The sequence below is a fragment of the Scomber japonicus genome, chromosome 6 (genome assembly GCF_027409825.1).
Source record: "Scomber japonicus isolate fScoJap1 chromosome 6, fScoJap1.pri, whole genome shotgun sequence".
Lineage (NCBI taxonomy): Eukaryota > Metazoa > Chordata > Actinopteri > Scombriformes > Scombridae > Scomber > Scomber japonicus.
The window spans coordinates 24,254,972-24,282,627 of record NC_070583.1 but is presented as its reverse complement, the minus strand read 5'-3'; the positions used below and the strand labels follow the sequence as shown (position 1 = coordinate 24,282,627).

Here is a 27,656-nt window from a genome sequence, read left to right as displayed (position 1 = left end):
TTAGGTTTATGACAGTGTTTCATGTGTTATTGTGTGTGAGGGTACTACAGGGGGGTGGAGGGCGGCTGTTGCAGTCTTCCCCTGTAAACAAGCTGCGTTTGCAATGTTGGCATTAGCTCAAGCACAGTCAGTGCTGGCGTTGGACTCTGACAAGGGTTGACTTGTCACCTTTACTGTGTATGATACTCACAGACAGGATATCAAGGCACAGTGTTTGGTGACATTGGCGTCCTTGCTAATTATGTTGTGATTCTTTGAACAACAACACAAAGCAAAGCTGTCAAACTCTCAACAGCGGACAAAGTCGGACTTCACCTTTGCTTACAAGTGACCAAGGTTCTCAGCAGGGTGACTACGGATATAATGACTTAATAGGGAGTCTCTGGCTCTCACTGCTTGCTTAACACACCTTACTGTAGCTCCAATCAGGCTCTGCCATGTTGGCCAGTTTTTGGCTCCAGTAACCGACAGAGATGGCAGTGAAGTCTAAATTCAATTCCTGGCACCAACAAATATCCCAGAGGCCCAAAATACTGAAGATCTCGAAAAATCCAGGCAGTTTTATCTCCCGCTTCTTCGGGCATTCCACCAAACACAATTAGCATGTTTACAGGGGGGAAAAGCTGGGGAGGATCTTTGTCCATGTTGCTGTCTGCACTTACTGGTTGATTTGGGGTGTCTGTCCAGTGAAGGTGCAACAGGGAGAGATACCTTTCAACCTGCCATGCATCGTACCCTTATGGTGAAGCACATGGGTGAACATGTCTGTCTGTAGAAGCCCCAAGTGAACAGTATGAGCATTGTAAAATTTGAGGAAAATCTTATGTATCAAAAAAGAAAAATAGGTAGGATTACATTGGTTTCATTAAATAAGATCAAGTAGACCTTTCTCAAAACTTAATTGCCAAATATTTCAAGCACAGAGTTATTAAACCGTTCATATTTCACCTCCATATGTGAAAACTCAGAGACACTGTTGCTGTTTTATCTCAGGTTAAATAACAACAATGAATTATGAAATAAACCAATCTGACAAAAATATTCTAATCACAATGAAGTGATAAATATCTTAAATGTGCAATTTTTTAACATTATATTACCAAATTGGGTATATCATCTTAATATTTATGGTTTTAGAAGTATGTGGATCTCACAAATAGTCAAGTGCTGATTATAATGATATGAAAACATTTAGAGTGCACAAAATAAAATAGAAACCCACTGTGGCTTTTTCTGTAGAATAATTCATTCACACTGATATGATGTTACAGGTGCAAAGTTTCAGCAAAACAATCCTCATATTATCCTCATAATCGTTAAATGTGTGATTACGATTATTAATTACTGAATTGTTAATTATGATGGTCATGGATTGATCTGCTTGATACAGGTAAAAGCTATTATCCTCTATTATCATTGTTCCCCCTGTACTCCTACTTTAATCACTAAAGAGTAGATTGGATACAGAGAAGATAGGTTACAGTATCTTTTTTTTTTTTTTACCCCTGAGACAATTGGTATGACAAATCCCATGCTTAATTGAATAGGCAGATCTTAAATCCCAGGTTGAATGAATGAAACATACAGACATTAAATTGATATAATTTCTTTGGATCTCAGTATTCATAGACAGTACCATTTGACACTTGGATTGCTAAAATCTTAATGATTCCCATTCACGGTTAAGAGTGTGTAATGGAGAGTGAGAAGATAAAAGGAGAGGAAGGACAAGGGTGGAGATCCAAGGTTACAAATCTGACTTAAACACATGATGTGAATACATAATAGTAGGATTTTTACTTTCATGTAGGCCAACCCAAGACTTTGACTGGTTTTTATTAAAGGACCAGTGTGTAAGATTTAGTGATATTTAGTGGTGAGGGTTAGGGTTAGTGTCCATTCTGGGCCACTGTAGAAACATTGCGGCCTCCATGGAAGAGGACCGCTCTCTATGTAGATAAAAAAAACTAATTGTAATAAGAAAAATACATTTGATTATACACTAAAACATAATTATGAATATTATTTTACATTTTATCACCTTAAAAGACAGCAAAAGACGATAATGTAATATCTTTTTGAGCGAAACTTTTTTGGTGTACATTTTATGCTTTGCATTTTTTTTAAACCATGTCTCTCACGCTCCTTTCTGAAGGATCTCGTCTCAGAATGATTCATTGACTGCCTCTCCACTGCCTGGAAGCTGTCTTGCTGTCTGTGCCAACAGAAGCCGGATGTGTCATGAACCCCATCGTGCATCTTTTCCATGAATGCCATAGAGTGCAAAGGCAGATGACAGGCCCTCTGAAGCAAATAAAACTATCTCACATCACCAGTCATACTGACCAAGCCATTGTAGGGACAGAGTATCCTTTACTGGAGACGGCTGCAGAAATGACTTTGGATGAACCATCAGTGTAAACTGCTGCTATCCAGCAATAATAGTGGCATAACTTCTTAATACTAGCAGTATTAACTCACTTTTACAAACTTGTATTTTGAAGCAGTTCACGTAGATTTATTTCCACGTTTGGGGTCAAAATAGTCATTGTGCTGTTTGTGTCCCAGTTCCTTTTTGGCATCATCTTTTTCAAGCTACATTTTAAAGCTTAGAGGCATTTTGAGATAAGGAAAACACATTTGCCGAAGTAATATTTGCATCCTTCAATAATTGAACATTAGTACGAATGTTATTCACTGTGGGGGGAAAACGCAGGCATGTATGCTGTTAGCAAACAGTAATCAGCCCCTGTATTCTCAATGGCATATTGTTGACTTGTCTACCAACTCCCATCGGAGATTTCTTCACAACAGTCACCATTAGTGGGGAGAGGGTGTGTGCCTGTAAAGGGCTGTTCTCTATCCTGTGACAGCACTCGGAGGCTTTCTCTGCCTGACTGGCTCCAATATCACACAGTTAAAACACATTTTGACTGAACAGGGTCAGACCCCTGATTCACTAGTGGATGAAAGCCACCTTGCTGGAGCAATAAGGATATTTGACATCAGCTGTTGCTGCGTTCAGAGCATTTGTCTTTCTTACTGCACCATATTGTGTTTCTGGTATATTGATATTATGGGAACGTTGAATCCAATAAACAAGCAACCACCCATGTCAGTTATTGTTGCATTACTTATCCTTACTATTTGGGATTATTTCTTTCTACCACAGCAGACATGGACTACATTTGCTTGCATTGTTTCAGATCAGAAAACGTATCTTTATTTAAGATATGCATGTAAATATCATGGGAATGGTTACTGATACTGAGCAAAAAAAATCAGATATTGATATACTGGCTGATAATGTTATATGTACATAATATTTACATAAACACTCACACACATAATGGAGTCCGTGATAGTTTACAGTTAAACAATAAACTTTGTTGTGTAAAATTACATTAGTGTACTGAAACAGTTAACTACACTGGAAATGCAATGATTATAATTATTAGCTATCAATTTAAAAAAAAACACAGAACAAAAAAGAAATGCATTTATTAAACTTGAATTAAAAAAAATGATCAAGTATACATAAAATGCTGCTTATATAACTTTAAAATATCGGCACATATCAGACAGCATACTCACCAATACCGATATATCTGTAATAGGTCAATATCAGCCAAAAACTATTGTTTGACTGATATATCGGTCGGGCTCAAGTTGTTTCTCACTGTAACTTTCTGTATTAAACGGTAGGTTTAAAAGGTTTAAAAAGTGGGACTTCTACTGCTGCCAAGGGTGGTCATGTTCACATTTTCGTAGAACTGCATCAATGAAGCGATTAGTTGATTAGTCATTTGACCGACATTACAATTTTGGTAATTCTTTTAACTTGATATTATTGTCTAGTCATTATTGTGATGTGTTGTACAAAATACACAAACCAGTTCTCCAGCTAATTTTCTCATAGAACATAATTAGGAACTTGGCTTGAAGGAATACCATGTTGAAATTCTTTTTGCAGCGTGTGATGTTGTGATTGAAGGACTTCATCTTAGAGCAGCCTCAGGTTCTGGATATTTAGAGTGATCGGGTGACATCTTCTCCACCAATACTAGCATGCTGTGGGGCTGAGGCATAATTACTGTCTCAAATTGATCTCTTGTCACCTGTGATGTAGCTGGCAAAATAAAATGAAAAAAAGAATAATAACATTAAAAGCTAGAGCAATACTAAACTAGAGTTGAGTAGTCTTGTGTTTAGTCTATGTTTAATAAATGTTTGTAATATCCCTGCTGCATTCAGGCTCTGTGTTATGTGCTTTTGGCTACTTCGGTATGCCTAAATTATACCACATGGTTGCATTCGATGTAACATCCTTGTAAAATTTGCATTTTAGACCTTGTGCGCAGATGATGCATGTAAGTGAAAACCTCTTTAAAGTGCAGTGGTCCTAGTAGTTTATTTAAATAAAGGATGAATTTCTGAAAATACTTAACATTCTCAGATGACTTGAATGTCTCGACTCGTGAATTTCACACATTCGTGGCAACAAATTTATTCTAGCTGTGCATCTCAGCTCACAGGGTTCATAACAGAACATCCATTGAACTGTGAATGAATCAGCTGGCTGGTTATTATCAAACCAAACAAATGAACTCCATCAAGAAAAAAATAAAATCTAACAAAATCATGACACATTATTGCAACATGTCATAAAATGAACCACACCTAATGTTATTTTCTGCTGTATAATACCTGAAAATCATTGACGGTAAATGTTACCCTCAAATCCATGAATATCTACTTATAATGAAATATTAGTTCGGACCAATTAGCTGAAACCGACACACATTCAGAGTCCTGTTATCTGTGTAATCAGAAAGCAGAAAATCAGGAGGGGAAAAAAATGCATTAACCTACTCTCATTCATCAGAACCTTGTTTTGTAAGTGGCCAGATTAATGACGATAGTCCTCCCCTTCTCTCTGCAGATGTCTCCGGAGATTGTAGCCCTGAGGAATAGAGTAGTGAAATCTCTGGAGGCTAGCCCTGTCCCGGTATCTATTTTTACTATCTGGCCTCTGATTGGTCAACAAGGTGTGGAGGCTCATGTTGTGTCATAAGGTGCCTCTGTGCCATCTGTCGCCCTCAGTAGAGCCGTTGTGAAGACAGACCATTGCCAAACCAAGCCTGTCTCAGAGAATGCAAAACACAAGCTTGGGCTTTCCTTGCTCTTTTAGTGCTGACAGCTATATCAGAGACATGACGGGAATGTGGGATCAAACCTCCCAATTCAATATTCAAATGTTTTTTTATGAATGAAGAACAAACAAAGTGGTCCGATTCCTCTTTTGTTGCCATTTCATGCAGATAACTATATGTGTTATGATGTAGTGCATTTAAATGACATCTAATTGTTAGTGTGCTTTCGTGCATTAAGTTTCTACAGAGAGGAGGAACACCTAATACGACATGTGAACAGCAGACACCGACAGATTTTCTGAGCAGGTGTACTAACAGGCTGTTTATGAGTCATTGCTTGTCTAGTCTGAGTATTAGTTTGTTGTCTCATCAAAAGTGCCTGATGATTAAATCACAGCTTTTGTGTTATAGGCTCGAGAAAGAAAGAAAGAAAGAAAGAAAGAAAGAAAGAAAGGAAGAAAGAAAGGAAGAAAGAAAGGAAGAAAGAAAGAAAGAAAAAGATAGAAAGATAACACAAAACAACATACTTTCTTAATGCTGACTGACCAAGACGTGCCTGATCTGCCCCCCTGCTTATACTTTATCCTCATTAGCATTAGCAGCCCACACAAAGACACCTGGGTTTCCTCTGGGTGCTATGGTTTCTCATCCAATTCAGAGACTCTAAGTTGGAAACGTTAAATAACCCATAGAAGATAAATGTTGATCTTTCTGCACTTGTCTGTATGTTAACGGTTTAATAGGCTGGCAACCTGGCCACTGTCTTTGTTCATTGCTCAGTGCATGATGGGATTAGTGTCTCATTGTTTTGCTACTTTCTATGAGGGGAAAAATAAAAGTACATCAAAACATTAGGTCACTGCGTAGCATACAGCACACTAATCATACTAGTTGCTCTCTGAAGGAGTCTGAAGCTCACAAATGTGTTTCCACAAGTGTCAATCTGAATAAGGGGCAACTTTGTTATTGGTATTCTCAGCGGGCCACGACTGAGTCAGAGCAGTTTTGTCAGAAAAAAAAGTTTGCCTCGTGTTACCCAACCTCATCTAGCTTGTCAACAGCACCTCTAATTAGTCCGAAACCGGAAAACTTTTTGGAAGAGTACGGCGCTGTTGCTTAAGAATGCAAATGGCCTGCTGTTATGGCTTAGCACAATTAGATGTGGCGTGGATTAATGAGGGACATCAGGATGGCCTTGAATAAAATGAAAACATGCTACCAGAGTACCAAGCATACCCTTGTCAGAAGGACTATATACAGTAAAGCTTTTCCCAAATATTAAAGAAATCTGACATGCTGTGTTGAAAATCTTCAGTCCCAAAAGAGTCTGAAATAAGAATTGAAAGCATAACCCTGAGCATAAATAATACATCACAAAGCTATCAGTCTTATTTATTACATCATATTTTCCTTAGCATTGCTGTGAATACTGTTGACACTCGAGGCTTACAGCAACTGGGTTTGAACCCAGTATTCCAATCGGGCCTTTTCTGTGTGGAGTTTGCATGTTCTCCCCGTGTCTGCATGGTTAGGGTTACGGTGTCCTGGTACCCCAAAGACATACTCTTTACTTATTATGATGATGATTTCTACTACTGCCCCTGATCAACGTGCTCATCTCAAAAGTGGAGTTACCCCCACACACCTCCCCACACCCTCCCCCAGGCTCTAAATTGTGGGTGCCCGGTGCTGCTAAATAGTTAGGATGGGTCACATTCAAAGGACAGATTTCCCCCCTCAGGGACTTATAAAGTCTAAGTCATTTTTAAGAGGATAAAACAAATGAGCTCTTAGTGGAGCATGTTGTGTTATGATCAAAGGTATTATTTTGAAATAGCTTAGACAGCCAGCGGCCGATTTTTCAGCATGGAGCGGTAATGCACGTCCATATCAAAAAGATTTAATTGAAGGTAACACAGTCACTGGTCTGGTGGTTGGAGATGTGGTTCATATTGACTGTTTAAGATGAGAAAATGTTGTGTAGCTGTGAAGTCTATAAGGTTAAATCACATTATTGGACAGACGTAACATAAGGGAATTATGTTCAGTGTTATTTGGTGTTTTGAAATTAATTACAGTCTATTAATATAGTAGGAACAGTACATATGTTGGGCCGTTATATGTGCTTCAGTAATAACCAAAAGAGAAAGTATGAACAAGTTGCAGGTATAAATGGAGAATTTATAGGAGCAAATTGAATGAATTCTTTAAATTTAAAAACAAAACTGTCATTAAAGAACATTTTCTTCAGCATTATAAGATGGAGCCTATATATACAAATTTTGGCCTTTGTACTCATTGACTAAATTGTGACCCCAATTCTGATGAAAATGAGTTTATCCAGGAGAGTTGCTTTCTCATACTGCAGAGAACCACAAGACAAAGTGTAAAAAAGGTGCAAGTATAAAATAAATCAGCTTTATCAGAGCACTAAATTCATATTTTTTCTTTCAATTCAACATAATCAAAACAAAACTGTCATTAAAGAACATTTTCTTCAGCATTATCAGATGGAGCTGATTATATACGTTTCCTGGCCATTTGGTACTTTTTTTTAGATTTATTTTTGGGCTTTTTTGCATTTATCTGTCAGTACATGGCCGAGAGAGAGAGAGGGAGGGGGATGACCTGCAGCAAAGGTCCCTTGATGGAATTGAACCAGGGACGCTGCTGTTATGTAGCATGCACCTTAACCACTTGACTACCAAGGCACCGTTATTTTACTTCTTCACTAAATTGTGCCACCAATACTCATACTGCAGGTAACAGCCTTGTCGTTCCTGTTTTATGGACAGTCTGCATGTTTTCAAGTCAGTGCAGAGATGAGCAAGTAGAGGCTTTGATTTTAAACTTACTTCTAAAATACATCTTTTTCTCTCTGTTTTTAAGATAATCCTTTATTAGTCCCATGATGGGGAAATCTACAGTGTTACAGTAGTAAAGTGGATAGCAAAAGAAGAAAGAGCATCAATAAAAAGGAAAAAAGAACAATAGATAATAATATAAGTAAACAAGCAATAAGAACAATTGGAAATAAACAATAGTAACATTTTAGCTTGCTGTTTTAGGAACAGTTTTCTGATGGATCGCCTTGAACTTTTATACAGACATTAATGTTTGCCAGAGTATGAATCTTACTGACTTTGGTGATACTTTTCATCTGGTATCACGTTGGTTTACGACCAATTACCTTCAAAACTCATTTATTGTCCGCAGTCTCAGCTGCACTCTGTGTTTTTGTGCTAATATGCCGCCAATGTTTCTGATTGTTTATATTACTTATGATAAAAAGGCCTGCATATTTATTGGAAAAATTATTTTTAAAAAAAGTTTTAAAACTAAGATGGTGAGTATGATAAACAGCCTGGTCACTGTAAGCTCATTGTTAGCATGCGCACATTAGCTCAAACCCCAACTGTGCAGCCTAATAGAGCCTCGAGCGTGGGTGTAGACCTTAATCATACTGGCTGTTATCTGTAAACCAGTGATAGGATAGATCATCATTGCATTCAGGCAATTGGGGAAATAGCAGTTTAGCAGTTTTGTTGTGCAGCCAGCAGCATGATTGGCATCTAATCAGAGGCCTGTTTGATGCACAGCCATTGTTGTGCTTTGATTTAATTGGCTTACGGTTAGAGAGAACGTGTGTTGTAGTCACAGCATCGTAATCTGAAGACCAGGAAAAAAAAAAAAGACCAGCAGAGGCATCATCATCATCGCCTTGGCCGCTGTGGTGGATGACCCTTGTTTATTTATTGGCAAAGACACATTTTTTTACTGGCATTTGATACTTGGCAGGTGTTAACTCCAGACTCTGTTAGTATGAGAGGCGGGACATCAGTGTGTGATTGACTGCTGGTGGGCGATGTCCAAATGCCCAGCTGCAGCCAACTGTTTCCATGCCAGCGAGCGAGGGAAAAGAGATGACCATGGTGAACATTGTCCAACATTTCTCTGGTCATAGGATAAGTTTGGGCTTTCTTTACCTGCGACGTGTGGCATGCTCACAAGATTTTTTTTTTCTCAGCTCCGTAACCTTGATGGGAGACATGCTTATGCCACTTTTTATTTTCATTAGTGCCGTTAATCCAATTACTGTGTGGCCTGCTCTAATCTCTAATGGGTCTGTGTCGTCCTCCTCCTCCATTCATAGATTACTCCAGAAGTGGCTTGCACACGCTGTGTCATCTTACACAACATAATGAGTACTCAAGTGCTTGCTCTGCCTCTCTTGCCCTGCCCCTGGCTCTGTCTGGCTGTATCTGAAATGGTGCATTCCCTCCTATTGATCCTCTTCCTGGTGGAGTCACAGGCAGGCTTATCCGGCTCGTCCCAGCTTGTCTGCCTTCTGAATGGACACACAGAGAGCGCTGTGTGCATGTGCCAGGCTTCGGGGCTCTGTGTAGTCCCAGGCAGCTTGTGGCTGAGTGGTCATTGTGGCTCCCTCTCTCTCTCTCCCTCTCTCTTTTGCCCTCCTGCCCTCCTCTGTCCCCTGTTTTTTTTGCTTCTTTGTTGGTACAGTAATCATTAGAGATGCATGCTCACATTCTGCTCACATCATTGAGTTATTTTTCTGTAAAAACTTTAATAGCTTTCTCGCTTGTAGCAGCGGAGACAGTCTCTTTGTGGCCTCTTTTTTCGCTTTTTTCTTGGGAATGTGTCGTGACTAGTGCTAACAGGGAAGCCACTGGAGTTTTTTTGTGACAGTCTGTGATGATTCATTGTGTTTGCAGAGATGTTAACATTTCAGTCATTGTTCATGCCACACAGACCCCCTATTCTTTGTATGTAGTTGCCACATAGGATCCGAGTCGAAAATATAAAAAAACCCTTGCACAGACCCCAGAATTCAGCCTCCAAGAATCTTTCCATCTCACTGATTATACATGTCTCTCTTTTTTTTTTCTTCTTTTTTTTTAAGACTTCAGGACAGACTGTTCTCTCTTTTCTCAGCACAGGTTGTACAGCTCAACTGGAGCCCCTAAGCTGGATAGAAATCAAACTGGGATGTTGGCGTAATTACTATTTCACACAGCATCGGATATCTGTGTCTCATAGGTGACAAAACATGTTTACCATGGATTATGGTAGGTTCGGTTTGCGCTCGACGAATTGTCACAACTATTCCAAATGCCACGATTAATCACTTGCTATGATTTTCCAGCAGCCCCCCCCCCCCCCACACCCATCCCTGTATTTTAAGTGTCCCTGCCAGCACTATCTCCATTTTCCTCTGGCCTTGTTTTCAGCCTTTCTAAATACTGACTCATTACAGGAGAACACAGCGTGGCATGATGGGCCACAGACGCTCAGCTCTCTGCCTCCCTGGGCTTTTGTTGTGTGGTGCACAGCTGAGGCAGATGCTGAAGGGCACTCACACTAAATTGCCTGAATGAGAGCGAATTCTGTTTGGCTGCTGAAGTGGGGTACACCGCCGCTCATTGAGTCGTGGCTTATCTTCGATGAAGAGGAGAAGAGCAGTGTAGCTCAGAAAGGCGTGCTGTCATTGGACTGAGTTCATTTTTACTCATATCTTCGCTTCAGTTTGAGTCATGTTATTTTAAGGATGTTATTGCACCATTGTAGTGTTTCTCATATATGAAGGTTCGGTTTGTTTGTTTTTTGCTCCAGCACCTGTTGTTTTTAGATGTGCATGCCTCACACTGTCAGTGCTTCCCGTATATAAGATATATTGAGAGGCCTACCCAAACAGATTTGCCTAAGGCCAAACATTTTCTATGTTTTGGATGAATTATTTGATCTTCTCAGTGGTCTGTGAAAGTGCTAAGTGTTTGTAAAGTGTGGCAGAATGGTGCACTCATGTGCAACTGCGTAGGCTGGAAAAATAACTTTCCTAATCTGAATTTAGCTTGTGAATGCAGCGCTGCTTTGCAATAGACTCAAGTTATACATGTTGTAGTTATCCACCATAATTCAATTCTCATCTAGAGAAGAATCGTTCAACATCCTGTCCAACAAAACACCAGGGTATATCCTTAAAATGCTGATAACTGTTTTTTTATTTTTAAATGGTACTAATGTCACATTTATATTTATAATAAAGACCGTGTACTGGAAGTGGTGCATGGTATATGTGTGCATAAAGGTATCAAAAACAAGTTTAGTCAGTGGCCTATTAAATGAAAAAGTAATTTTCCATTAGGCCTCTTAATGCTGCAGTGATCAACGAGCAGGAGTTCAACTTTCAAGTCTTAAAAATGCTGTCAGGAAAGTTTTTTATTGGTTTCAGTTGAATTAATGTGTTTTTATATCTGTAGTATTCGTATATTTCATCATGCAATTTTTTCAAGAATGTATTTTGATATTCATGAGTCAGAAATGAAATTAAGTACATTGGAATAAAATAATCTCTTTGGTTTATGACAATATGAGGAACAAGGCATAAAAATTACATTTTATGATGCTTCAGTATCAGAGCCAAACACCTTTGGAACAGCCACTCTTAAACAACAGATTGGAGGCTGAATCATCTCTGCTGTGGCAGCTCAGCTTCTGCTGCCTCGGCCTCTTACTTTAATGTGCGCTGCCCTATTATATAACTCATAAATATGACCATTACGTCAGCATTTCAAGTGATATTTTACACCCTCATTTTCTAACATGTAATATTCTGTTGCCACAAAACAAATCCTTTAATCTCCAGACTGTGATTGCAGAATATCTTAATTTTCAGATGTAATTAATCATTTATAACTAATAAAAAGGATTCAAGTAAATGTGAATTACGTTTTAAGCCTCATTGAGTGTCGTAAATGTCACAGAAGAAAATATTTGGGATGATGATTTAGTTTTTAAAAGGGTAATATTTTTACATAAATCCCTGAAATAGTAATGACTTGAAACCCAGGCAGTTTTCTCTATTGATAGCTCCTTTTGGGTTGGCACATTACCATTTCTTTTAAAGCTAATGCACGGAGATTAAGTGTGATCTGCTCACCATCTGTAATGCAGTTTCATTATGGTTAAAAAGTAATGCGCAAATGAAATGCCCCAAGTGTCTAAAGCCTGGCAGATATTGATGCCTCAGCTTGTGGCTATAATAAGGGAAGCACCAGCTGAGCCCCAAATGAATTGTTAAGATTTGCTCTTTAAACATCATGGGGGTTTCACAGAGTAATATTGTACACAGGGTTGAATTGTTAGTTTGGAACAATAATTTACAGTATGTATGTGCAGCTGGTGCAGATGTAAGAAACACTGTGCTGTACCATGAACTAAAATCAACATCCACTAAATCTCTAAAGTCACGGTGATGAGTTTAAGTTGCAGTGTTTTGACGGCTTCTTCTATGTAAATAATCACTGCTCACCAGGTTGCACTGCTACATCCAATCAGACAGCAGTATAAGAGAGAGGAAGAGAGAGCGAGGGGTGGATGGGGGTGGGGGGAGAAAGCGGAGAGCAGTGATTTCAAAATATGGGAGAGGGTAGCCGGGAAACACGTTTCCATAGCAACCGGTAGAGGAGAGTATAACTGTGGTTGAGAGGCATGAGCAGCAAGCAAATACTCACTTGTTCCTTAAAACTAGCGAGTCCTGAATGCTAGACCACTTTGGGTGTGCATTGTCACTTTCAAAAAAAGATTGCAATTTGAATGCTGTGTTTGTTTTCTGCATTTGAAGCTTTGTGGTTCATTTCTTGTTTGTTAATTATTAGTATTATGCTGCTGCCCTAGGAGAATGAAAAGATAAACCAAAACACCTGAATATGGGCTTCTGCATAATATAATAGACCATTTTTTAAAGAGCAAAGTGTCTAAGAGCAAATGTTTATTTCAGATGTGTATGTGTGTGATAATGAATTTACACCATGTATTGGGTGGGTAGTGGGTGTGGGGACAAAATAACATCCTGATACAGTAAGGTCCCAAAGTCTGAGACCACTAGTCAATATACCTCTATTTTACATTTGTTTCAACTGTAATACTATTTTAATGTAACACAACAGTTTTTTAAGTTGAATCTTTGAAAAAATGCACGTGAATATCAGAATATCTTAGTATTTGTTGTGTCCACCCTTTTGCTTTAAAAGCGGCATGCACTCGAGCTGGCATGGACTCCACATGTTTGTGCAAAACCTGATGACCCGTGCTATCCCAGCAGGATTTGACAGTGCTCCAAAGAGTTTCTTTTGATGTCCCAGGATGCTCTGATTTCTCGGTCTTCAATTGTCCCCCATAGATGTTCAGTGGGGTCGAGGTCATGTTACTGTGGAGGAAAGTCCATGACAGTCAGGGGTCCTTGGTCTTCTTTGGTTGTCATGTAGTTTGTTTGGATTCTTTATCCTGCTGCAGTATGAGTCCTTCTCCACAAAGATGCAAACCAGAGGGCAGTATGTCTCTGAAGAATGGAATGGCACTTCTCCTTGGTCAGGATGGAGTCATTTCGGTGCAGGTGTCCAACTCCAGAGAGACAAAACACCCCCCTGGATTTTAATATTCCCACCGCCATGTTTCATTGTCTGATACTCTGCGGTATGGTTCTCTCTTCTGTTCCTCTTCTTACATACCCCCTTCTGTTGCAGCCATGAGTGTCAAACTTGGATTCATCAGTGAACCGGACTTTTTCTAGAAATACCACTGTGGTATATCTTAGCCCACCACAAGAGTTTGGCTTTGTTTCCCTCCTGAGAAGTGCTTAAGAAACTGCTCCTCGTCCTCTGAGACCACTACAAGACAGCCATTTTTTTGACAGTTTTTTTGCTGATTGGAGTCTTGTGTTCTTTATTTAGCAAAGTCTATATCTGTGGTGAAGTTGCTTTTCTATCTCTCAGGGAGCTAAGCTTGATGTATTGATCTTCTGATGGTGTGGTCACTTTTGATCTGCTTGATCGTTCTTTAGATACAACCCATCCAGTTTCTGCAAACCGTTTCTGCCCCTATTAAAAAGCTTTAGTCTAGCAATGATTTGACACTGAGAAAGCCCCTCTTTGCTTAGAATAACAACACTTTCACTTAGTCCTGATGCCATGTTTCACACTATGTCACAGTGCCACTTAGTAAGCAATGATCTGCAGGAAACTTGAGGCACAGCCATGTTTACAACAAGTGAACACAGCCTACAAGTAGAGACTCTTAAACGAGCCTCTGCTGAGTAGATCTGAACGCTTCAATTGAACAGATTCAACTCAAGGAAATCTGACCTAATGAAAGAGTTGAGTTGGTCAATGCCACAAATTAGCTTATATTTGATTGCTGATCTAGAAACAGTGTAATCTTCAAACGTTCTGATAGGGTTTTATGTGAAAATATTAGAGATTTTCAATGTGGTCTCATATTTTTAGACCCTGTTGTATATCCTAGTCCCTTTTCAGTAGCTTTTGAATTATATATTACAGAAGAAGAGCTACCTTCTTCCTCCCTTTCCTGCAGACGTTTGAACTCTGAAATGTTTCTTTCCGGCAGTAGAGCCACTACCAGTTAAAGACTGTGTGTTCATGTTGTGTGTTTAAAGGCTCAGTCTTCCTTCATTTTAGCACGCAGCTTTTCATCTCAGCTGTCTATAAAACCTTCTTTGAGTCCAGCTATGTAAAAGCCCCCCCCCCCTCAAAAAAACAAAATGCAATTCTGCTTTGCTTTCGGTAACACAGGTAGTTAAATTTGTTGTGAATGATGTAACACACATCACCAAAGCCCCCACTGTTTTGACATGATGTTATACCTTGGGCAAAAATATTGTGTTGGTGATGTATCACAAGGTGCCCGGTGACTCCAGGCCTACTGGCTAGCGTGCCCATCCTGAAGGACACATCAGATTTTTTCCTGTTTATTTTAAATTACAGATAGTAAAGCTAAAGTTCATGACTGTGACTGTCAATTTGGAAGGTTTATAGTTTAAGTAGTTTTGTGTGTGTGCATGGGTGTGCGTGTGTGTGTGTGTGTTTTACGCTGGCAGAATAGATAATGAGCATAATCCCACACAGCAAGTGAAGCGAGTCACGGCTTGGGTCGAGGCTTACTACTACATCCAATAGCAGAGCACCCGAGGTGTTGTTCTAAGATAACTACAGAGGCTGGAGGAAAGAGGCCAGGCTCTGCATAAATTCTTATCGGTGGCGGTGTGTCCTTGTGCTTCACATCTTATCAGTTACTTTCAACATAACTGTGTGAACGCCAGTGTATTCCTGTAGGGAACTCACATTTAAGAGACAACCCGAGCTAGAAAGGATAGGTTTAGGGCTACATAAGGCTGTTTAAGCACCTCCAACTGCAACCACTGATTACTGTTGCCCCAAGGACATCAATGTACATCATTTTCATTCATGAAATAACCTTCTACCACAGCCACCACAGCCACCACAGTCACTACACAGTCACGTGCAAGCAAATGTGCATGTACTGGTATTAAGTAGTACAATGCCTCATGGCGGTGCTGAAGAAATCATGGCCATGCCCCTTAAATAGCAACACAGGACTATGCTATAGTGTTAATTAGAAACAATGGCGGTCATTTCTGGTCTTAAACTGTAGTTCAAATAAAGTGTATGTGATATTATGTGTTTTGCCACATTAGGAGTAGCAGAAAATGAGTCTTGTAACCGATAATATGATTCACATGAATAATAATGTAGTATGTTTACTATGTGCTGTTATAAATTTAATGAGACTGCTCAAAGAGTACAAACACTAACATTTCGTTGACCTACAGATGCATGAATTATTGACACTGCAAGCTGTCAGCTATAGTCATTTTTAGCCTGCATCCAAATATGACGTTACATGCTAAATGAAGCGTTACAGTCAGAGGCACAGCTCCTATATTACATTCAAATGTGCCTTCTGCTTTTCTGTTCTGTAAAAAAAAATGTGAAAAACAACTTGAGTTATTGCCGGTGATTTTTTGGTATTTCTCTTGGTACTGTGGTAACATTTAGGCGAACCGTGATTCTCTACTCATATGTCATCTGTCAAGTCATTTTCAGCCCAAGCACAGTGCGTGATTGTAAATGAGACTTAAATTGCCGCTCAGATTTTGGGACAGACCGGCTTCCCTCATCCATTTGTTGGCAGTCAATCGAGAGGTTCCAAACATATTATGCATCCATGGTTGGCAATGCCTCAAAGGCAAAGATTATAAAATCTAATTATCCTCCTTGGTTTTTAGTCAGTATGTCTTTGTTTCTTGACTTATGCCTTTAGAGAAAAATAATTGGTGTGAAATGGAATCTAAACCTATTCAGAGCCATAACTCGTCTGTGGATGTTTTGCGGTCAGTCTCCAGTCCAAATTTGGTCTTTTCTCACTATCGCTGAAATTCTTTTAAGATGCCTTTGCATGTTAGCTCCACATTCCTGGTTTAATTTACAGTATTGTGGGTGTTTGTTGTGTTAGTTAATTTTGATGGGGAGTGAACTGTATTTTTTTTTTTTTTAATTCATTTTGGCTCAGTGGTTTTAAATCTGTGGAAGGAGGCATTTTAATATGGAATGTCAAGTTTAACTGCGGGGAGATTGCATGTTTTCTCAGAACTAGGTCACTCTTATCTACTTGAATTGTTTGTTTCTGTGTAGGTCTCTCAACCAGTCTAGTTTTGAGGGGCTGTAACAGCTAGGAAACTTAAGACAGGTTTGGGCATGTTACCCTGTTTGTATGCAAGTTTTATAAGCCTATGGTCAGGTTTGCCAATTAGTGGTACATAGCACCTTCTGATGCTCTCGGGGGCCATCTTTCCCTCCTCCTAATTTAAGTCCTTGTTCTAGTTTTTTTATACTTACTGCAACAGTCATACTTTGAATCGTCTTTGATAGAGCACTGTTCCACCTCCAGGCGAATGATGTGCTTACAGTAGTTTTTTTTTTCTGAGTTCCTGTCACAAAAGTAACAGAGCAGTTTGATAATGACTCTTGAATGAAGTTTTCAATCTAACAAAATAGAACAAACTGGAGAACGTAGCATTAAATATTCAGAGGTCGGAGGAGGGGTTTCCCATGTGGTTTGGTGTTTGTACTGGGCACAGAAGGAATTGAATGCACTCATACAAAGAACATGGACTCTGTGTTCATCAAAAACTCAAGACAACATGTCCAGGGGTTTTTCACATTACTGATGTAAGACTACAAACAAAGGCAGCCTGTACCCACCTATCCCTTATACCCTACACACACAAAAAAAAAGAAAACCCAACAACAACAAGTCAGACAAAACTTAAACCATAAACGGTAGATGCCAAGTTTACAGTATCATGTATTTTTACCCGCACGTCAAGCATAGCAGCAGCAGTTGCGGTACACACAGCATGTCATTGGTGTGGAAGTTCTTCAGCGTGAGTAAAGAAGACTCAAAGTTTTTAATTTGTTACAATTTGAAGTCCAAAATAAGCCATGGAGAAACAACCTTGAAAACATTTGGAAACAGCTAACTTAATCAGACACCGGTGAAAACATGCCGGAAGAAGAAAAATGTCAGTTATTTAAGTAGTTAATGAACATACGATCGAATTTCAATTTTCCATTAGAGAAAAGTTGCTGAAAATGTTTGTGTGTGCCATCAATTATAGCTCTTTAGAAAGAAAAGCAATGGAAAAAATAAAAAATCAGAATCTGCCAAGAAAATTGCAATCAGCGCATCTTCACATTTAAACATCACACATCTCATTAGCCACTATCAGGATAACACACTCAAGTCTCCAACGCAAATGGCGGTGCTCGTGTTGCAATGTGGGTAAGGTAGTCATTAGGTTTTGAGGGAAGAATGCATGGCTCAAAAATGACATTATCTCTCACTCCATTGTGAGCGCGACAGCATTATAGTGCAACTCTAAACCGCTGAAGCATACTCTTGAAATACACCATCCTTTTATTCTCTGCACTCCTTTTAACTTCTCCGTCATCTCCGTGCAGTCTCAGACCTACTTGGGTTTAAAATGGATTGGTCACTAGGGATTCACATTCAGATTACATTTCTAGGACAGGCAGTTGCTTCATGTAATTTGGCCACCCACTGCTTTGAAAGAGTTTTCTGCCCCTTAAACTAGACTAAAGCTACAGTAGCTTGTTAGCCTCTTTAATATATGAAAAGTGAGCTGTTGGTTGGAGAGCAATTACGCTGTCTTGTTCATAACTATCTGCAACGAGAAGCCACGGCTTCGATCTCAGAGAACCAATTAGTGTTTGGGCCACAGAATAATTAAATTTGGAAAGCTCCCAGACTGGGTAGGTGTGTTGCTCTTGTATTCTACAGAATAAGGAGGAAAAGAAATTAGTGAGTGAGAAAAAAAGAGGGATGGGAGATCATGGCGGAAATTCCCTCGTGGAACCGGCATCCTCCCGATGTCAGCTTGCTCGGAGGTTATGAGAACAGTTTTGCATTATTGGTTTTCATACAGAAAACGCAGCGTTGTAAAGTACACTGACAGATTTTATAATCTGGTTCTCTATTTTCTGACTCCATGACATTAATGCCATGCACACAATTGCTCTGGATAGATAAAAGTTTGGGATGTTATAACACTCACTAAAAATGTCAGTGCCTATCATGATGGAAGAGGTTTTTTTTTTTCTCATGTTAACGCCTTTATCAATTCACCTGTTCCTCTCCCTGCAATAAACACTCCCTTTAGTTAGACCATAATGTTGTTGAGTCTATTCATGCTGTTTATTGTATTGTTTTATACTGGGAGGTGTTATATTTAGTCTGCCTGTATTGATATTTCTGGGTGGAAACAAAAACCAAACACAGCCTTCATGAGTGTAGGATTTATGGCAGTGTTGCTGCTGTATTTGACTGCTTTAGTTTTAGCCAGATCTACTTATTAAACAGGCAACTAAGTGTATAATATCACAAATAACTGAGTGTTGCATTTAATTTGCTCCTCAAACATAATGCTACACTAAGCATTTAGTATATTTTGGCACAGTTCTCTGGCCTCAGCCTTTTCCTTTCATGTTACAAAGGCTACAGTAAATCCTCAACTAACATTTTGACTGTACCATCTGGGTCTCCTCCCAGCAAGAATGTCAAAGAGAATAAGCGTCTGAAGAAAATTTGTTTTTGCTTTCACCCGCCAGAACAAAGTAAATGCTCACAGAAGCCAGCTACAGTATTTCATTCAGTATGTAAAATTAATCAACCACCCAACGCCTCCTTTGTCCTCTACTGCTACCACACCTACGTTACCCCTTTTAATCTGGAGCAATATGAAGAGGTCATACTGGACTAGTCCTTGCACTTAATTCATTGAGCTAATTCTGACTTTAAGTACATGAGTGTTGAATTATAATCTCACGTTTGCGTTTTGTCTTTGTAATGAATGTTACCATTTTCATTTATATTTATAATTTCACACATTTTTTGATGTAATTAACATTTTTGAGGAGTTTTTCTTGACTGCTTGCATAGCATTGGGTAGGTTAGGAACTGCTTGTGGTGTAAAACCCTTTCAGACACTGAATGTGATAATAGGCTGTTCAAAACGACTTGAATAATCATTATCATGTCTCCTTTGCAAATGAATTGCATGTTTGTTTGACTAAATGAATACCAACTATATTTATTTTCTCTACCCAATTAAAACAAAATCTGTATCCATAAAATTAGCATAACATTGTTTTAGTTAGTAGTTCATATGAAAACAAGGCAAGTGTTTTTGATGCCTGGATTTCATGTTGTTTCACTTTAAGCATCAAAACCAAAAACGAAAGTAAAACAAAATTTGGTTCATTTAAGAATAAAAGTTTAAAGCATTATTGCCGTGCATCCAATTAAAGATGCAGTGCTGTGCTTAGTTTTGACTTGTTTAAGGAAAAACTGACAGCAGAGACTCATTTTCAGATCCTTCTTTTAGTTTCTACGGTACACTGCAGCTGTGATGGATTCATATAATTCTCTAAACGCTGACTTAATATTAATTCATGGAAGCTGCAGCAAACATTATTTGGTGTATTTAAATGTTAATACAAAGGTTCTTCTGTTCGCTACTGATGAGGGACATTAATATTTGGATCTGCGGATAAGAAAAATCAGATTTTAAATCAGTACAAGGGACCAACAAATTCTCTACTTAGAAGTTTAAAGCCACTTTTTACCAGTTTCAGTGTCATCTTGTCCCCGTTCCCTCATTGATTAATATTGACATTACTACAAGAGACGTAAAGATAGAGAGTTACTGAAAATGTACTGAAGATGAATTAAATGTTATCAGAAGCTTTCCAAGCTGTTTTTTTTTTGTTTAGTCTTTCCAATATCAGTAACTGTTGTCTTGTGGGTTTTACTGTCTTTGGCTGAGAGTCTGCTCAGGGTTAGTGATGCCCCATCTTTTTTTTATATTGTCACATAATTAATTAAAAACAAACTTATCAGAAAGCGGAGCAGTTAGACAAACATCAGCGTGATAAGAACTACGTACTTAAAATTTTTTCTAATTTTGCTAACATGGAGGGGACCTATAGTGCAGCCAGCCACCGGGGGGATCGAGATGTTTTGGCTTCACTTTTGGGGATTTGTCATCGAGTTCATCTTTAAATAGCCCGAGGTTGAATTATTTTTCATTTTCATTCCAGATTCTCATTTCTAGCTATTTCTTGCTAGTTAAACATAGCAGCAGCCACTGAGGAACATAAATGTATATTGTTACAGCCCAGCAGTTGTCACATTTGAGGTGGTGTGACTTTATGATGAACAGAATTTAGTTTAAACAACTGTGATCATAATTTATCAGTCATTACTTGTTCACATCATGTGTTGATGTTACAGAAATAGTTTTGCTTATTCAACCCATCTTCACTAGACATCGTCATCATCTTTCCCTGCGTCACCTAAAAACACTGTGTCCTCACTCCTACTCTGACCCACACAGTGTGTGTATGTGTGTGTGCACTCAATCAAAGATGGTTCCACACACACATACGCACATTCTTGCTCATGCATAATATAGAGCTGGATTTTGGGCCTATTTAGTCACACTTCTTAGCCCACTGCAGGAACCCTTGACTGCCCCCTTGAGAGGTTTCTGCAGGAAACAAGTGAAGCTTTGTTCTAATTAAGCCCAGAAGTGTTTCAGGCCATACTTCTGTCTGTCCATGTCGAATAACAGAAATTTGTCTTTTTCACCCAGCCTTTGATGAAGCGCAGGCTTTCACTGACATACACACTGCATTTATCTTGCTTGACAGCATGATGTGTGAGAAATTTTGAAGCATCTTAAAGATAATTTCTCTCAAGGTACATTGGCAACAGAGCATTGGTTCTTACCAGCTGCTGAATGTTAACTGAATAATTGCAGCGCTGGTTTGATGTTATTTCTCTTGAAAGGATTGAACGACTGCAGGCAAAAGAGGAATAGAAAAAGTCCATCTTTTTGATAATAAGGCTGCTAAAGTCATAAGTGGCATAGACACTTTCTTGATGTGTATGAGCAGAGCTTCCCACAGAGTTGCTGTGCTGCCTTTTCAGAGGCAGTGAAAATATACAGACGGGTGACAAATTGAAGGAAAAACCAGTACAGGTCTGAATGCTTGACCCCTACAGTGAGGGGATCCGGTGCCTCTGTTATGCTGTGGGGGGAGGGCGTTTTGCTGGCATGGGTCCACTTAAAGGGAACAGTCACTGCAAATCAACACAAAGTTGTTCTGAGTGATCATCTTTATCCTGTGATGAAATGGTACTTGATGGGAGTGGTCTCCTTCAAGATGACAATGCCCCCATCCAGAGGGCACAATGGGTCACTGAATGGTTTGATGACTCTGAATATGATATGAATCATATGGTCTTTTGCAGTCATCAAATCTCAATCTAATTGAACACCTATGTGAGATTTTGAGCTGACGTTTTAGATGGTGCTCATCAAAACACCAAATGAGGGAATGTCATTTGGAAGAGTGGTGTTCATCCCTCCGATAGAGTTTAGAGACTCGTTACCCGTCTATATTATTTATACAGACAACGCTGGAGCCACTAAAATTTTGACACCTTGCCCACTTGCAATCATGAGCTATGTCTTTTAATTACTTGCTCAAACTGTTAAGCAAAATTAAACAGTTGACCTCACAAAACGACGGTCAGGATTTGCTGTACAGTTTAATTTCAGTTTTCTAAACATGTATGCCTTTATTTTTATGCTTTTTGGAGGTACTTGACCATCAGTCAAGTGTTCATTGTGTTAAAATAATCATCTGTCCTCAGAGTTAAGTATACATTCCTGTATGACTGTATGAGGATGCACATGAAACCAGTGTAGTTTTCTACAAAAATATCACATTTTTAAAAATGTTGGTATTTGGTATTGGTAGCAGTGCCTCAGTGCGCAGTTTCTTATTTTGTCTTGTATTATTTTTTCCTTCTAGGTTCACTGGAAGTGCAGATCATACCCAGCCACGGTGAAATTAGTCTTGGAGAGTCCAAATTCTTCATGTGTGAAGGTAAGTTAATGTGAAATACCACACTTTTTCCATTTTAAACCATCAAATTGAAAATTTCACCACCATGTTTGCAAACATGGAGTGTAATCAATCACCACACCAGCGTCAGTACGAACACTGGAAGAAGTCAGCCTGTTTTTATGAGTTTACATGTCTCACAAATCCTGTAAACTTTGGTTCAGGTGTGAGACTTAAAGACTTAAAAATATAGACAGCCCTTTAGCAACAGTCAGATAGTGGCCTCACACAGATTTCATGTATTGAGTGCTGAAAGGTGGTTATGATGGACTTGCTTACTCATGACCTACTTTATTATACATGTTTATTGCCATTGGAGGTGTGACAGGAGTCATGAGGAAAAATGTAGCAGGGATTGTATCATGTTCAAGGTAATTGCTGCCAAAACAGTCTATGGTATCTATAAAATGATATAATTATTTTTGATATTATTCATATTCATAGTATGTTCTGCAACCTGATAACAGTCCGTGAACCGGGTGTTGGGAACCCCTGGCACAAAAATCAGGCTTTTGTACGTGCAGTAGTATGAACAACCTGCAGTATTGAGTCTGTGGGCACTGGTCAACTTAGCTTATTTATAAGAATAGGTGCGATCATAGATAACTGTTTTCTTTTGCTCTTTATTGTTCTCACAGTTGTAGGCGTCGCCAAGCACATAGAGTGGTATGGACCGAGCGGGGACAGGATAGAACCTAACAGACCAGACATAACAGTAACCCGTAACGATGAGTCATCTTCCACCCTCACGCTGTATAAAGCTGGGACTGAAAATGCAGGGACATACAAGTGTGTCGCTACCACTGGAGATCAGCAAGCGGAGTCAACTGTCAAAGTGAAAATATTCCGTAAGTATTTTCTTCACCTTACACACTCAAAATTATTGAGTGGCATGAACAGAGAAGAAAAAAAAATCTTGTTTTATAGAACTCGTAGTATTTTATTGACTGCTCAAGGGCAACACATTACTCATTTTCTTTTCAAGTGAGGATGGATTTTTCATCAGTTCAATAAACGGTCGGAAGACCATTAGAGGGCTGCTTAATGATCCTGTCTGTTGTGCAGTTCTTGTGAGTAATGGTTTTTATTTTCCATGAATGCCAAGCATCAGCAAATGTCTGTCAGAGATGAAATCTTTTGATTTTCCAAACAGAACTTTTCAGTTTGTTTCAATGCTTATTTTAGGTAATCATTTCAAGTGGCCAACCATATAAGTTATTGCATATAAAAATCCATTTACAGTTTCAGTTGCAAGAAAAAAAAAGTTTAATTTAGATGTTTGTAGTCTCTTAGGAGCAAGGACAGTATTCAGATTGGCTCAGCAAATTTTAAAATCTGGATTTTACAAAAAGAAAATGAAACCATTTGTATATACAGTGTGTAGAACCTCATGGAGCACACTCTCAAACTCACACAGTCACAGTAAGCAAGCTAGTGTCATTGTTAGACCAATTAGTGTACACATGCCACCTTCTGTTACAATGTCACCCCCTGCAGGAAAATAGAATAATAACTACTGCAATTTCATCAAGTGTTCCACCTGCAGAAAATTAGTATTACAGCTTTAATTGAATCTTTTTAAAACTGTTGTTTTCTTTGTGTGTGAGATTGTATGCTAACTTTTACACCTGCTGCACCTGAGACTACAGAAACAAGTAGTCCATATAAATGTAAATGTGCAAAATGAGAAAATATGAAAACATATGGCTATAAATGACTTCATATCATATGTTACTCCTTAATGTGATTGGCTTATGTTTGGAAGTGGAGTTAAGTTAACCTGAGGTAAGGTTGTGCTTCATACCATGCCATGTAATCCTACCAGTAAATTAGTGCGTAGAAAATTAGAAAATCTAATCTGCAGTAAATTGGAAATGACTGTATATTATGAATGTGTAAGCTCTGATAATTTAAGAATAAACGGTGAGTTAGAGGAACTTGATTAGATTAATAATGAGTCTGGGTTAACCACTGCCTAAGAAACACATTTGAGGTAAAGATACCCTCCTTATTGCAGTTCAAGGAAATTGAATTAGTTAGAATAGAATTAGTTTTATTTGGCATCGGCTTTTAGAAATTATTCAAAATGAGAAATTTATATTTTTTATATGGAAATGAAGCAATTAGTAAAATTTAATTGAAAGCAAATATACTAATATACAAATATGATACTGAATGAATTATATTTATGTCTAACAATCAAACTAAGGACAAAGACATTTTTGATGAGACTTTTTATACCACTGAGTAAATGATGTGTTTCACTTGTTTATTCCAGAAAAAATCACCTTCACGAATGCACCTTCACCACAAGAGTTTACTGAAGGAGACAACGCCAACATCATCTGTGACGTGGTCAGCTCACCTCCACCCACGGTCCTCTGGAAATACAAAGGAGCAAGAATACAGATGGAAAAAGACGGTGAGATTCTCTGGAGACAGCATGCTAATCATATTTTCATTTCACTCACTTGTAAGGCAGGTCTCCATTATTTGTTTTTAACTTGCCGTAAAAAACAGTGTGAAAGTTGCACTGGTGTATAAGACACAGTCAATTTTGGGGGGTCTCATGCTTGGAAAAACGCTTTTCTTTTAAAGACTGGTTTATTTGAATGCACCATAGCATTTCATTCATAAACACATATGATTATAGAAGTTACTCCAAAACTTTTTCAGTCTACTTTTATTTGAAACACAATTAAAACACGCACATTACACCTGAAACAGTGTGTCGGGTTAATGGTTAACGGTCCCGGTAATGATTTGCTGAACTGAACTGGACCGGTATATTAACTGGGTTCAGGTCAGGCTATGAGTTTCAATAAACCTTTTAAATGAACACGTTACTTTACATATAATAACATTAATACAATGTGTAGCTGTAGCTCTTCATCAGAGCTGTCCCTGTGTGCAAATATTGTACTATACTTCTGAACAACACACTGAGTCAGCACCCACCTGTGAACCCGCCTGGTTTTCTTTTTCTGTACAACATACAGCAGTAATGAGTCATCAATAGCTTATCTGTTTTCATCAGCTGCTGACACAGCTGGAGCGTGCAGCCCGTGCTTGACTGGACGTTATAGTTCAGATTAATTATAGTTATAGTTATTGTTCTCATTGTGGATGGCCTTTCACATATCAATAATCATATCCAGATCCAGCCTCCCCCTGTATCTTACTGGTGTACAGGATGCGCAAGTGTATAAGACGCACCCCACAAAAAATTACTTTAAAGGTGCGACTTATACACCAGACTTTGTCATCTCTTAACTTCTTATGAATAATTTTAAAAGCCCTTTGTTTCATTTTACAATGGTTTGCACAATGATTTGCATTAAATGTCTATAAAAAAAACTATCACGTTCAAAAGACATTCAAAACCCTGTCATCCGGTTTCATTCAGACTCAGTGTTCCATGTGCAGCTTTTGAAAGCAAAAAATAGTCTTGAGTTTGTTAATCAATGTAACAAAGTAATACGCCTGATCATGAATAACAACATCAACATAAAGCATATTTTAAACATAAATTTCATACTATAAGACTGCATAATCCAAATACATCCACAATGCATTACTAGTGTTTTGTGACTTGAAACTTTCATGACCTGCTTTTGTTGTCATTCTTCTCCCGGGTCTATTCTGTGCTTTGAAAGGAAAAATTAATTTGATTTTGAATTTGAAAAATACATTTGATGCTCTGTTATTCACCCTTGACACTGAGCAATATTGTAGCGTGTATTGTCACAAAAAATAATAACACGAGCCCATGTGTGGGCTGTAATAGTATTTTGAATTACCACACTGTTAAATTTATTCGTTTTACATTTCATCTCAAACTGAGAGAGATGTCGTGGGCTTTGGCCGTATTTCTCTCCTGCTGGTACAGGATTGGGCATTTTCACAGATATGAATTTGACAGAGTGGAAATAACATATAATCTGTGCCAAATAAAAGGTGTGTATTTTCTGTTATGTTTTTTGTTTTTTTTGTTTTGTTTTTTTCATCCAACAGTACACCCCAGACTGAGAAAAATATTGCATATTCCTGAGACAAGTTGATTGCAATAAGAAATACATAAATTCGACATGAAAATTGTAATAATGATACAAAAATGTCCGTGATGAAATCAGTTTGTTGTTGACAGCTTCTTCAGACAACAATTTTCCTCTCTATATTTATTGCGTTCCATTACATCCCCCACGTGACCACAGCAGCTAAACTCAATGTTATTCATATAAAACCTTTCATACAAACATGCAGCCAAACAACATGTTTCACATAGTGAGATTAAAACAACATGGACAAGAATAGATAGGAAAAAAATACAATTTTGCAAGATTCATGAATCTCAGTTTTAAGGGGACTTGGCTGTTGGCCAACATTTCCTGCCAAAACAGGATTTGAAGCTGCTACTGCATTTGGCCGACACATAGTCACACTAATATACCTTGATTTTCACACAAAAACATGGCGCTAATACTGCATACTGCACTGTTTAGCCACCCTGAAAAAAAGACAAACTTGAACATAGTGCGGTTGTGGCATTTGCTTGCCATCCACTGCAGTTGGCTTTTCTGTTGCACAGTATTACAATATAGTAGTTATTGTGACAGCCCTGCAGCGCAGGGTCTTAAACAGTACGATACTGATACTGATTTAGCTGTAATTTCTTGTAGACTCTTTAAGTAATCCAGTAAAAATGGAAATCGCTCGTTGCTTTCTGTCCTATTGAAAGAAAATCAGTTTTCTCCTCATTTAGTTTATTACGCATCCATAAATGAATGTCAGTGAGACAGGCATGAGAGCATGTACATTGGGGTCATTTACTGAGACAGATATATATCGACATAAAAAATGATAACTGTCATGGTGATGTTTAATAATGATTACTAGTAGGGGCATATGTAATGAAAACAAAATTGGGCAGTGAATGCTTCCTTGAGGAATACCCTATTTAATATTGTGAGTCTATGATATGCACCCAGGCTGATAAAAAACTGCCTACCAGTTAAATAAGATGGAAATCAAGCTAATGCCGATCATATTGAATGCTGCATTGAGCTGTTTCGCATCAAAAATTGTGACTTGTAACATACAAGGCGCCTAATGA

General features: G+C 38.5%; 1 protein-coding gene across 4 annotated transcripts in view; it reads left to right on the top strand.

Annotated features, from left to right (window-relative positions):
- The window catches only part of ncam1b (neural cell adhesion molecule 1b), a 72,029-nt gene that overhangs the window by 10,145 nt on the left and 34,228 nt on the right, over nt 1-27,656 (top strand). For all 4 annotated transcript variants that reach the window (XM_053320405.1, XM_053320406.1, XM_053320403.1 and 1 more), the window contains exons 2-4: nt 22,451-22,525; nt 23,182-23,391; nt 24,822-24,965. In XM_053320405.1, the coding sequence (XP_053176380.1) occupies nt 22,451-22,525; nt 23,182-23,391; nt 24,822-24,965 (429 nt within the window). The remainder of the gene's footprint in view (nt 1-22,450; nt 22,526-23,181; nt 23,392-24,821; nt 24,966-27,656) is intronic.